A 14387-nucleotide genomic window follows, 5' to 3' on the forward strand; every position below is an offset into this window, starting at 1 on the left:
TTACCCTCAGATTTACATTAATGTTATTTTTAAAAATCTTTAAAATTCTTTGTGACAACCCTTTTCAGCCCACGGTAGGTGTTGGCCCTTTCTGGGGCTATGAACTGGAGCAGCAGTGAAGTAAACACAAATGAAGACAATTGTTAAGTATATTCCAAATCACTGAATGAGGATGTGTGAGACTCTCCAAAAAGTTTGCAAAGGATAGCACCTCTGTCTGCTCTCTAGCAATACTTACTGTTCTCTCACCCCTGAGATAAACATCAAAATTATGAATTATTCAAGCTTGGATTGATTCAGAATTTTTCTGGATATTTTTGTGCTTGGTTGTTCAACGGTGCTATTCAGGACAGCTGACAGGCCTTCAGAATCCACTTCTTTATTCATACTTATTTTGAAAGATGGAAACATAACATTCAAGAGCTACTATTTACTACAATAATGCAAATTTAAACGTTAAAACCACAATAGCTTTTATAAATAATGGGAAGAGGGAGGTAAGTGAAAAAGCTTTCATACAAAATGAAATAAAAAATAAAAAAGTGCACAAGAACATCAAGTGAATTGCACATGTTGCAGTAAAAAAAAAAAAAAGTACAGTAATCTGGTCATGAAATATTCCTAGAACATTTCACATAAAGTCATTGTCTCTGAAGGAGTCTATCTATCACACTCAATAAAAACAAGCCACTTTACTTTGCACTAGAACTACTGATCTGCTTACAAAGCCTGGTTTGTTTGGGGTTTGGGGTATTTGTCTTTTCACAGTAACTTCTAGATAGATGCATTAAATGCACATTGAATTTGTGCAGATTCAGTATTGCACACAAAATATTGTGTCAATGCCTGGAGTGGAGAGGTAGTGGGCTCCATTTCAGTGCAAATACATGTAAACGGAGTGTGTGAAGACTTGCTATAAGGGTCAAGCAGAAAGGACTCAGTAGCAGTGTAATTACCAGATTCCACCTCTAATAGATTCTTCTCTCCTCAGTTTCTGCGAACAGTGTGTCCTTTTCCTTCCTGAAGTTGTGCTACATTCTCATGAGACCAGTATTCTCCAGCTCAGTGCTTCTTCTGTCAGGACAGATGGTTGAGAGCAACCAGGATATGGGCCTCTCAATAGAGACAAAGGTCTCCTGGCTGAAAGAAGAAATGGGCTTTCTATATTTGGCTCACTCAAACCCAGTTTCAGCTTCTCTGAGGACATAAAAAGAAACTGCGGCTCATGAAACTTTTCTGTACATAACAGTGTGGGCTTGGGGGAAATTCCCAGTTTGGGATAGCTTATGAAATTCCACCCCTGTGGTATATACACAGTTGATCATTGTAAATCCTTCCATCAGCTAGTGCTCTTCAAGGCTGTCACTGAACACCAAACAAGCACTCAAGTGTTATCCATCCCCCTTTATGACTCTCTTTTGGTTTTAATTTCAAGTAATTTTCTTCTGATTTATATTGATATGAGTAAGACTAAGACCTTCACTGCTTAACCCCATAAAGTGATAGATGCACGAACTCCACAGATGATTTTCTATATCTCAAGCTATTGCTTGCTAATACAGGGCCTTCACTGGTGAAACTGATCTAAAGATTTCCTGTTTCTCATCCCCTTCCCTCCACACAGTATTTTTCTAACCTGAAGCAACTCCCTGTTCACACTGCAGGAGACAAGAGGGTAGATCCTAAAGTGTTAGTAATGGAAGTGACTGCATGAAATTTTAGCAGTAGAGGAATCTCATTTGACTTTCCAAAGCTTTGCAAGAAGATCAATGTTCCATGTGAATTGAAGCTCTGTTGTTCTTCCAACTACTTTTGCAATTGGGAAGGGGACAGCTGTGGATGGAGTGCCCTTAGCTGTAACCAATTCTCCTCTGCTCGCATCCTGTCCCACAAGTGCTGAACACATTTCCCACAAAACCATCACAGAATCTGAACTTGTGTGCCCAGACAGACTTGTATGTGTGCAACACACTTCTAGTCCTGTGTTAAGGTACAAAACTTCACACAAATAAAACTCAGTGCAATGCATTTTTCCTACCTACATTTCTATCTGATTCCATGGATGGTATGCAGGCCAAAAAACAAAACCAGATCTGTCAGGTCTCTGGTGAGGAATCCAAATATACCACAGTGCACAGCTCCTTTGCCACCTGAGGTAAGAGTGAGTGTGCTTCTAGCACAAGATCTACAAAGATGTATTTCTAAATTTAGGCTCTTCCCTCCTTACTTAGGTGCCTAGTTAGGAATGAGGCACTCATCAAATCAGTTCAGCAAGTCACACCTGTCAACTGAGCTGTAGTCACTGCCAATAGCTCTTCATGGCCTCCTCGGCCTCCCCAGCTGTGCGGGAATGTGACTTGTTAAAAACTTCAATAAAAGAATTTCACGGACAATTATGGTGGTTCAGCTGATAGATGGTAACTTGTTAAGCTGCCATAAATCAGTTGTGGATCTGAGCTGTAAATAGGTGACCTAATTTTCAAAGAAGCTGAGATAATAACTTTCATCAGTTGCAAAGGAAGCTAATAGATACTTCAGACTTACAAAGTCAGGAAATTCAGGGCTAAATCCTAAGACTTTTTTTCTGCCTTAGTAATATTTAACACAAATGTAGTTCCACTGGCTCAAGGGGAGCTATACCTGTCACAAGCAACTTGGCATTGTTCAGTCATCTCAGTATGGATTTGGAAGCAAAATTCTGGGTACTCAAAGTCTAACTTTCATAATTTTGTAATAATCTCTCTTTCTTCCAGTGATGGAATTATTGTAGCCACAGATGTCCAAGGAGGTGAGAGGGGCTGGGTTATGTAGGGACCAGATCTTCTAGGGCAGGAACCAATGAAGTCACTTTAGCAGTGTTGTCTCCCCCTATGTACCTCGCTTCTCTCCTTCACTTTCTGTTCCTGTTCCTCTAGGACTTTGCTCTGTTCTTACACCAGCTTCATGACAGAGTAAAGCTACTCTTTACGGTGCAGCTACTTCTAATTTACACCAAAAAAAGAGCTGAGTTGCTTTCAAATCCCCAGACTAGGAAATTCTCTCAAGCAGCGTTTCACTTCTTATTGCAAATGTAATACAGAATGAACTGTACTCACTATTATTACAGCCTTCTTAAACAGACCTTTCCTTGACTTTTAAAGGAATCAACATTTCTGGATTTTAGTCTATTAAAAAGTTCTGAAATTTGAATGTTCAGAAATCAAGTACTCTACCCAGTAAGAAAGGTCCAAAAAATGAAAGTAAAAGTGTTAGCAAGATGGTGTCAAAGTATCAGAGAATTAGCAACCAGCACACTTAGCAGAAATCCAAACAGTAGAATAGAAACTAAGATAAAAATCTCAAGTCAGTGAAGGAAATGTGTTGGCTCTCGACAGTTTCTAGATTGTGGCCAGAGCAAGGATGCTAGGCTCCACCACAGCCCCAGGATACCTTTGAATTCCTCACTTTCTCTTGCTTCAGCACTACTCATTTTTCGGTGTTGGCTGACATTCCTTGTTCTTTGCAGATCAAGCTCTGAGGTGAATCACGTGTGTTTTCTCTTGGAAAACCTAACCTTAGTCCTGTGTTTAGTTCTCTGTCTCCTGCATTTCCTCCTCATTCATGCTTCAGAAGCATATTTCTCTTGAATTAGTCATTGGAGGGCGCTTGACCAAGCCGGCAGCAATTCCTCTCCACTGTGAGAAATGTTCACCCTTGCCAGTCTGATGGTGCTGGGTGCCATGCCGGGAAGCCGCGGCATGTCCGGTGTGCCTGGAGTCACTGTGTGTAATCATGCTGTAAGTATCGTATCAGTCTGTCTGGGAGAGGCAGGGTGTCAAGAAGTTTAATGCGGTTTCTTCCAACCAGGCTTCGTACCTTGATGCGGCAAAGATGGGAAAGAGGTCGTGGGGGCTCTGAAAAACAGGCAGGTCAGAACAGGTTTAAGTTTGAGAGGGATGGCTTGGCTTGGCCAGGTCAATGGCAAGAGGAAAATGGGAGGAGGAATGAAAAAAATGGGGCTTTTCTGTAACGGAGGGGTGATACATCTGGCATTGGTGGCAGATCATCTATTCTGAGGCATGACATAGGGAAGGAAGCGGGACTGGAGGATGGGGTGCTGTATCCCATCTCAGCCTTAGCCATGGGCTTTCTAGGAGGATTTAAACAAGCTGCTTCACAGTACTCAGTCTTCCCACTGAACATAAATGTAATATATGTACCAAATTTAGCTTGGTGTCAGAAGACTAATTCTGATAATGTCAATGGAAGAATTTGAATCCTGAGGAAAAGGATATTTAGGAGAGCAGAATATCAGTAAAGGCTTGAAAGGCCACTGGTGACTGCTGGGCTACTGTGGAGATGGTCACACTGCCTGCCTGCCCTGACGTGACTGCACCTCAGGTGCAGCCAAAGGGGTCTTGCTGCGCTGGCAATGCTCATTCCCAGTGGGACAGATCCACAGCTGGTGCACATTTAACATCACACAGTCAGTGACACTCCAGCAATTTCTAGTGCGTCATAACTGGTCCAAAATGTAATTCAGTCTCAGTAGAGGAATCATAACAAGTTTAAGGGATGAATACTAACAGGATCTAGTGACTGAAGTGTCGAATCCAACAGTGGAACTGTATGTGTCAGGTTCTATTCTGGGTGACCATACCTGCTTTTTCTTTAATGCTAGCCCAGTCCTCATAGCTGTCAATATGCTCCTTAAGCCGGGAACAGAGCTGCACGTTACCCACATAATCCAGGAGAACATCGATGATTGGCCCGGCCCAGCGACTTATCTCTGGAGTGGACACCATTTCACAAAACTTCAAGGAAAAACAGATTGACTGAAGTCAGTGGGACATGAATGAACCTGTGGAAACTGCAATGATAGCGATGGTCCCGATGGCTTTGGTGGTCTCACCCTTCTACCAGCTATGAGGGGAATTACCAGTTTCCCTTCAGAAAACTTCAACTAAAGTATCTTTTTCTTTTCCTTTTTTTTTTTTTTCAGCTGAGGTTAGAATCCCCTCTTTACAACAGCAAAAGGACACAAACCCCTGGTGAAGTCCTAGCTCTGGAGCATGGAAAGGATACTGAGTTGTTTACAGTGTTCAAAGGTCCTACTTCCACAGAAATGGGAAAGCAGGGGAGCTTTGCCACAAGCCCATGAGGGAGCTGCTGAAAGGTGTGTGCAGCCCAAGACACTGTGACCCAGCATGCTGGGTCCCTTTCCCTTCTTGGGAGGAGCTCTGTCGGGCAACTGTGCACAAAGGAGGCTTAAGGAAAGGGAGATTTGGCAGACCACAGCCCCTCTTGCTTCTTACAAACAACAAGTATCTGTAGCTTTTGGGGACAAGACACATTACTACAAACAAGTCGGGGAAAATCTCTGCACAGATGAATCCCAAGCACTTTAACTTGCTCCTGGAAGGACTATCGTGGGCTTAATAAAGAGGCATCTTCCTTACTCAGTCCTGGATCAGGCATATTTTCTGTAGCCCCCAGTGTGAGCTGCAGAGTACTCAGCAACGTTGCGTGGAGGGCTGCTTATGGAGATACTGAAGAACAGAGTTAAGGGCCTGATTTTAAGCAGTCTCATTTGAAAAAATTAATGACCTTTCTTCCCACTTTAATCTAAATATATCTATTATACCAGTCAACTTCATCTATCTCTGTTAGGAGGCTGCATATAATGAAGATAAGTGTAGACTTACTTGCACGTGAGCGGTCAGAAAGTTTAACATTAATTAAATTATGCTGTGTGGATAAGAACTCAGGCACATGGTTGAACCAAATTGAATGATGGTGGCTTAAGCACCATCCATCAGCTTACTCACTGAAACTGTCTGCACCACCCTCCAAGCCCAACCCCAAAAAAGAAAGAAAATGCACCAGTGTGAACCTCTTTCTGTTTAAACTCCTGTAACTAGAATAATTTTATTATACGTGCATGAGCCCTAATTCAAAATGCATTAGACTCTTGTGTGGATACTCTTATTAGCTCACCTAGGAAAGAATAAAGCTGCAGAAAATTGTAAGGCCTTTTTATTCAAGGTGAGAGCATTCACAGAGGTGTTTACTGCTATTCCGATTTTTTTTTTCACTGAGCATCACCATGTAGTGTTTCCTAAGTCATACAGCAATGTCCTGAGGATTCCAGCGTTAAACCCATGATTTGCTACCTGGACTGCTTATAGGAAGTTCAGTTTAGTATGTCTGGTTGTCATTTTCCAGTGCATACGCCATTGCCATGCAGTTACCCACAGGATGTGCAAACTGGGGATCTGCACGACCACCTCCACTGTGTCAGAGTTTAAACGAGGACATGTAGGGGCAATAAAACACTGGATCTTACTCCTCTTGTCTTCTTGTCTCCACCAGGGACCTTGCCTGCCTTTTTCTCTCTGCCCTAATCACAAGCTCAGTCTACAAAAATATTTTCTGGAATAAAAATGTTTTGAAACATGTTGCAGGAAAAAAAAAAGCACAGCAAAATGAAGCAAAATAATGCAAAACTGCAACTATAGGCATTGGAATTGACTCAGGGACAAAGTGACTCTGAGTCTGCAGTCTGGGTAGGCCCCTGAAGGCCCTCTCGTGGCAATAGGATACTTCATTCCCCACCTTCACGGTTTTGACACAGCAATTCTGGAAACGTGGAGTGAGACAGCAACCATTTTTCTGTGTTCACTTTCTCCAGGACACATTAACTTAGTAGCACAGTAATAATGTATAGTTATGCATTTTTCAAATCACTTCCATAGCTGTATAATGACTAATCACTCAGATTTATTATCTGTACATGATCCTATACAAGAAAATTAAAAAGTGCACATCTTTTGTGTGGAGAAGATTATAGTTTCATAAGATCCTCTATATTTCAGAATACAAACCATATCACAACTATATCATGAAGCTACACCACACAAGCCTTAATTTTATTAATCAAATTTGAAATAATATTGGAGGGAAGGGATTGCTTTTTCTTTGTATGCACTTGTCTCTCATCACTCTCTCTAGGCACAAATATAAATTTTTATACAGCGTTGTTACCTCTGCCTCATGTAGTCTGACCTTTGAGGTGATGATTCTGTTTGTGAGTGACCTAATATTTTGTTAGGCACTAAAAGCAGTTTTAGGTGAGATCCAGAGGAAAATAATGTGCTTAAATAAGTAAAAACAGAACTAGTTTTGAGTGGCTAGGATACCATAAAGGGCTACAGACAAACCCTCTTGCCTTGCTTCGGAGTTCCAGCCCTCTGTTCACTCTCCACGCTACCATATCACAGTTCATGAACTAGAGATGATATATTTTATAATTTTTATTTGACAAAAATGTGCTATCCTGAAGCAATTTTGCTGTGACAAACACTCTTAAGGAGAAGTCAAGCTAGGGCCACTGAGGCTGCTGCCTACCATCCTGATGTCATTGAACATGGATTTGGAACATTCATAAACTCTCTTTTCATTCATAAACTCTTCATAAAGGCTCTTATTGAGCCTTTTTTTTCTGTAAATTAAGTCGAAATAAAGATGTCTTCTCTCAGAAGAAAGTTGGGGAAAAATACATTAAAGTTGTTAAGATACATGGGTAGGAGACATCCTCAGAAGGTAGGTAGGTAGACTAGGCAGTACTTACCTGTACTACAGTTGGCTCATTGGACAGCTGAGGATCACTGAGTCTGTCCCTCCTGTAGTTTAACGCAGGGTGTGGGCCGTTTCCGTACTGACACTCAAAACAGGAACCTGCATCACAGCCCAGATCCAGGAGATACTTCAGCACGGAAAGGTACTTCATTGAAAACATGATGGTTGCTGGAAATGTGGTGGGATGGCTTGATATATAGGCATCAATGTTTGCTCCATGGTCAAGGAGCAGTTTCATGGTCTTCAGACAGCCATGGCGGATGGAGATGAGTAATGGGTTAATGAGGTCAACATTGGGGTTGGCTCCAGCTTGCAGCAAGAGCTCTGTGGCATAGATGTTGTTGTTAAAAACAGCAAAATAGAGTGGGGTGGTGCGTCTGTCTTCATAAAGGCATGACCGCTCATTGGAGAGGGCCGTGTTGACATCATAGCCAGCATCGATCAGCTCTTCCAAGATGTCATCATTGTTGCGTTCGGCTGCTAAGTGCAGGGGGCTGATGCCACTACGTTTTACACGAGTGCGGCTGGTCACAGGGATCAGCATGGAGACAATCCTGCCGGGCAGAGAATGAGTGAACACCAGTGAGCTTAAGATGATCTGCCACCATACAGCACATCATAGCTGTATGGTTGTAACCATAAGAGAGAACCTGCTAACTCAAGCTCAGCAACAACTCTCTGAGCAAAACCAGGGTGTGAACTTGAAACCTGTCAACAACTCCCTGTGTTCCTGCATTGACAAAAATGTGAATTGTGTGACCACTTCTTTCATGGAGGAACAAGTTTTTTTTTTAAATTATCACCCACTATCTCTGAGGTAATGGCAGCTACAGGGGTAGTGATGATGGAAGACATGACATGCTGGTGCTCACCTACCCTGTTGTAAATTCTTTTAAGTGGCACAGCCCAAAGGGCAGCCAGCCAGCCAGGATCTCCCAGATGGGTAGGACTGTAAGAACAGACTCATGGCCTCCAGCCTGAGGTGCCAGCAGAGGCACTGTATCTCCCCACCTCCATCGGGCTTGCTTTATTGCTCAGCAGAGAAGGGTGCCAACACAAAGTACTGGTGGGCTTCATGGGGTCACAGCAAGAGGCTTGAGATCAGAAAGGGGATGAAACCGTCCTCTGCAGGACTAGAGCTAGGATAAACTTCACATTTGGTTCTTAAGTTCCTAATATATGATGCACAGGAGTCACCCTAAGCTACTTCCAGAAAGAGGCTAGGGACTGTCCAACCCAAGTGTGCCTGCTGTTTCAGGAGATGCCCCTGCTCCCTATATAATGCCTATGGAGAGAAGGATATCTGAAAACAAACTTGTGGGAGACAGCAAGCTAAACACATTTCTTCCTCTTCTTCTCTTGCAGACTTTTCTATCTACCAGTTAACAGCTCTTCTAACACACAAACATGCAAAGCTCAGTTTCCTGCTGTGTAGTGTGTCTCCTTTAAAATGCTGCATAGCTTGACTGCAATGGCTTGTCCCAACACTGAGTCCTCAAACACATATTTACATAATGAACTAAGCCAAATATAAGCACTAGTTTCAGGAAAACCTTTGTCTGTGATGCACTGAATGATCCTGTGAAAGACTGAGCCTCCAACGCTCCCAGGAGCTGAAATAAGAGTTGAAGATGCATGACACTTTACTGGATTATGATTCTATTTACATGACGGACTGTTGATGTCTCCAAGTTAATTCCGTGTCTCATTTTTAATCAAAAAGGCTTTTTTAATTATGTAACTATCTTGGGAAATTAAGCACTTTTTCTTTCTTCAAGCAGCCTCACTAATCTTCCAGCGCTACGATGCTCACGAGGGAGCAGGAGGTTTGGGTGCTGGTGAGCTGGCAACTTCCCACTGCTAGCAAATGTTCTGTAAGAGCCGTAATAACAAAAAGGGCACAGAGCACTTCAAGGACACCATGCCAAGTACCAGCATTAGTCATCCCATGATCAACTGTTTTGAAGATTTAAGGGATTGTTTTGTTCTTTCCCTCCAGCATATAGCTTTAGCCAGCTCTTCACATCGGAGTTAAAGAGGTACTGAGCCAGTTCTCTCTGCAAGGGGGTCCTGAACGTCACCGCAGGGGTGTCACACTGAGGCTCTGCATCCAAATGCTGTAGTGTCCTGGACCTCAGCACATTCCCTGAACCCCAGATTTATTTGGGGAGGAAAAGTAGGATGCATCAAATTTGAATCAGAGTTTAATTTTGTAGTTTGAACCTGTTTCCCCTCCTCATCCTCCAGAGTAGGTTGGCTCAGTAACACGTACCTCCACCTCTGCAATCCTTCCTGTCTATCTAGAGGGAGAAAGCAGTTCAAGTGAAGGCAGCCAAGGCTAGAAAAGCCCAACCACGTCCCACATCTGTCATGGGGCTTAACTTCATGTACACTTTCAAAATAGTGCTGAGTTTCCCCTTATCCCTGACACCTGCTTCTGTGATTTCTATTAGTTAGAAATTCTATGGAGGAGGAGGCAGAGCATCCTTAGTACGTGTGCCAAGAGTTTACTGACTTGTATTTACTTAACAAATCTGCTCACATTTCACAAAGGCACTTCTAAGCCTCTCAGTTCTGAGACAGAAGGAGTTAAATGACTTCTTATGATTGTTCTACAGCTGATGAAATGGCCCTTATGAATTTCAGGTCAGTATTGACAAGGTGTCATTTAAAATAAACACCAAGAAACAAGAGTTGACAGTTGAGCCTTGGGACCACATTCTTGGCTTTTTGATGGTAGGAAGACTTCATGCTCTGGCAAAAGGTTGAAGCGTGGAATTCCTGCAGAATTACATATTAAATCTCCAGGAATACAAAGGGAGGTCACCGTGAAGGGTGTTATTTTACTGAATACCAAAGGAATTAAGAATGATCGGCCAGTTGGGCTAAAGCTTTGTCATTTAGATAAATATTTATAAGAGAAGATATTTTTCTTTTTTCTTTCTTTTACACTTGTTTTGCAGCACTCATGCACAAAATATCATGCTCAGTCTTTTACAAGTGAAGGAAACCAGAGTTTGTGCTCAATTCTGGTCTCATTTATTCTGCTGTGTCTTGGGAATAACAGATGTGGGATCTGAATCAGGCCCTTTCTTTCATAATCATAGAATCACAGCATGGCCTAGGCTGGAAGGGACCTTAGAGATCATTTAATCCAACCTCCCTGTCATGGGCAGGGACACCTCTCAACTAGATCAGGCAACACATGGCGGGGGTGGACTCAGGTTGCTGAGTTTCCACCTAAATTTTTACTCTGGTCACGATGTGGACTTACTGAGAGGAGGAAAAGATTGAGAGGGCTGGTCCAGACTATATACAAATTAATTTCAGATCAATTTACCATAGACTTTCAGATTAACTTTTTTGAAAGTGAGCAAGTGGAGCTGGGTTCCATCTCTGGCACATTTCTCATCTAAAATGTGTTTGTTTTCAAGAAAATGTCTTTGCAACTCAAACCCTGGAGAAAATTTTGAATTGTGCTTGCATTAGGTCTGTGCAGGGTATTCATGTACATGCTGTGAATGTATAAGCCCATTACATAAACTCACAGGGGGCTGCTCTCTGGAATACACGGGTTGCAGGAATACTCCAACTACAGAAAGTAAATATCTGCAGGTCAGCCAAAGTGATTTGAGAACCATAATTGGGATTCTTAAGCAGACCTAAACACTAGAATAAAAGATGTTGTGGGAAGGTGTAATGTTGTCAAGAGTTTTTATTCTTCAGACGTTGTGAAATATGTAAGAATCTGACCTAGCAGTTATCTGCAAAGATTGCTTTATTATGCATAAACAGTCTTTGCAGCTGGATATACTGTCTTTTGACTGTTGCTGAAAGGATTTTGATAGAATCTGTGACAGAAGAGTCTGCAAGATGTGTCTGTATTTAGCAAAAGTAGCTGTGGGCAACTCATCCTTCCAGCAGCAAGTAGTTAAAGGCAGGAGTTAAAACTTGCCCTAGGATCAAAAGTAAACGCTAAGTTATTCGGCTCAGAAGCATCCGCAATGTCCCAGATCTTGAAAGAGCTAGGTAAACAATATTTACACGACAGTGCAACGATCTCTCCCTAGACAGCATCTTTTAAATTGGTATCCTTTATCACCAGCTGTAGAGTTTCTCTCTCTCCTATAAACATGCCTGCCTTCAGAGGACTGATAGATCTACCAGATTCCTGTCAAATTTTTTCCATTAGTTACTTTTCTCTCTATTTAAAGAATGTGCCCAACTCTATCCCAAAGACATTTAATTTCAGAAAGAAACTGCTGGATCTTTTTATACATTTGTCTGTTACATTTAAGTTATTTAATCACTTACTAATAAAGCATATTTTCCAGACTGTAATTCTTGTACTCCTTTTCTGAAGCCTTTCCAATTTCCTGAAAAGTTTCAAGAAGGGAGGACACCAGAACTGGACAACATATTCTAGCAACAGTCTTATGAATGCCCTAGAGATTCACTTAACCACTTCCTGCTGTGAGCATCTGAATTATTGTTAGTAAAACGTCAACACACCAGAGGTGAATGCATGTTCTGCTTGTGCAGAAGAATCACAATGGGCTCACGTAGCAAACTGGTTTCAAACTATGCTACAATAGCCAACCACTAACCACTCCCCCCAATGCTTTTTTATTCCATCTCACGCATTTTTTGTGGTTCTCAGTTTATCCACTTACAAGATACATGAGGTTATTTAGCTGTAATAGGTGATACACTGGCAAAGCTAAAGGAATCTTGCATCCTACAATCCTGCCCACCTCAACCCAACCCACAAACATGCTCTTCAGTTTCTAATTTCCAACCCAGGCTCTGCAAGCAGGAAGTGCAGTTCTCAACTGGCAGCTCCCTTGCTTGCAATGTTGAGACTTAGATCTGGAACACTACATTCTCCTTTTCATAAGGACTTTGGATTCCTGTCTAAAAAACAAAACTGTGCAATTAAATAAAACTTACTCGCAAATCCCTTTTTTGGCTGCTATGTGAAGAGGTAACAGGCCATCCTTATTGGCTTTGTTAGCATCTGCTCCTTGGGACAAAAGAAACTCCACAATATGTACGTGTCCATTTTTACAGGCTTCATAAAGAGCAGAGGCGTTATCACTGGCTTGAGTATTTATATCAGCACCTAGGAAGGGAGGAAGAAAATCTTTGTCAAAGGTCAAAATCAGGTGGAAGGAGCATAATTAGAATGAATATGTACATCTCCCTGACACTGGAGCTACAAAATGTGCTGGGTAGAGATGGGAACGATGTCATATCAGCGGTGATAGCCATACTATAGATTCCCACTGTCTTTCAATATGACACAAATTTTATGACGGAGAGTTTAACATTGGTGGCAACCATTACCTCCCAGTCATGAAGCTGTAGCTCAAAGTCAAAAAAATTTAAAATATGCTGTTCTTTATATAGCATGCATTAGTACTTATGTGTTTATACTACATGTATACACTATTCCTGAACAGTAGTTTGGACTGATGATCTCAACAGATTCCTTTCAAAATTCTATGGTTATATATTTATGATATATATTTATACAGATTATTTATAGTCTATATATTCACACTATAAGTACATTTATACTATTTATACTGTATTTTATTTTAGCATATATCCAGGCTAAAATAGGACTCTGTGACATGAACTGCATGGTACCAAGTAACAATTCTAATCAGCTTTTATCTGAGAATGCCTTAGTCAATGAATATTTAATTTTAAAACTCAACACCTAAGGCCATATCTCTTCACTTCATGAGGGCTCAAGTTAGGATCCAGATGGTAAGTTTTAGTAAAAAAAAAAATAAAAAAATTATTCATGAGCTACTAGATCATGTAGGGTGGGGTTTTTTTGAGCTCTAATGTGTGCTTGGCTTAATAAACAACAAACAATTTAGAATTTAGCTTTTTATGTGCTAGATATTTAAGGCCTGAAAGCCTGGGTTTCAGCTGTAATATACTGTACCATGATGTCCTTAGGAAGGGTGCTCTATGTGTATCCTAAGTGGGAATGACAGTTTGCTGGAGTTTTGCTGCCAAACTGCAATACAGAAGCCAATCAGTCTCCCATTTGATCATGAAAACTCCCTGCCAAAGAGAACATTTCCCTGTGCTCTCATCCCAAAGTGAAACATCTGTGTTGTGTTTAGCCCTTTGAAGATGTTACAGCTGGAAATATCAGGAAAACTGCAGTGACAACACGTAACACAGGACTACATTCCTAATGAAAAAGAAATGAAAAAGAAACCCTTTCTATGATTAACGTTACTCATCATAAAAAACGTAGCAATATAATTCCTTGGATTCTCAGAGGAGCTTTTCAGGGAAAAATTGCACAGTTTTATTGGATCTTCTCCTGTGTATTTTTCATGAAATTGAGCTTTAAGGGAATTGTAATATCTATCTAAGTAGGAAGCACAAATCACATTCTGGCTTAGCTTGTAAAATCATAGGCAGCATGATGGACTAATGGGTCATATAAAACTGACTTGACAGTGCTGGCTAGATAGCAGAGCACATTTTTAGTTCCTCAACTCTCATCTTTCTTAGCCATAATAACTGCTTCAGAAGCTTTTCTTCATCACTATTTAGCTCTTGTTTCACAAATGCAGGACCCAACTCTTATCTACATTGAAGATATTAGCCCACAGTGAAAATAAAATATGCCTCAGAATAGTGGTAACGTATGTTGTGCTTATTATAAAGCTGTTTTACATGAGTGGAGCTGTAAAAGGTAGGTTTAGTGTAAAATAGAATCATATTCACTCTATGTTGAA

At 41.3% G+C, this 14387-nt stretch overlaps 1 protein-coding gene across 1 annotated transcript; it reads right to left on the bottom strand.

Annotated features, from left to right (window-relative positions):
* Positions 1 to 3756: 3756 nt before the first annotated feature.
* Positions 3757 to 12739, bottom strand: ASB2 (ankyrin repeat and SOCS box containing 2; the record flags this gene model as incomplete). Its single annotated transcript, XM_009871864.1, has 4 exons — positions 3757 to 3893; positions 4640 to 4793; positions 7610 to 8171; positions 12568 to 12739. Coding segments are annotated over 4 exons (1025 nt in total), but the record flags the coding sequence as incomplete, so codon positions are not given.
* Between the last annotated feature and the right edge of the window lie 1648 nt (positions 12740 to 14387).

The sequence above is a fragment of the Apaloderma vittatum genome, unplaced genomic scaffold (assembly GCF_000703405.1).
Source record: "Apaloderma vittatum isolate BGI_N311 unplaced genomic scaffold, ASM70340v1 scaffold32290, whole genome shotgun sequence".
In the NCBI taxonomy this organism is placed as follows: domain Eukaryota; kingdom Metazoa; phylum Chordata; class Aves; order Trogoniformes; family Trogonidae; genus Apaloderma; species Apaloderma vittatum.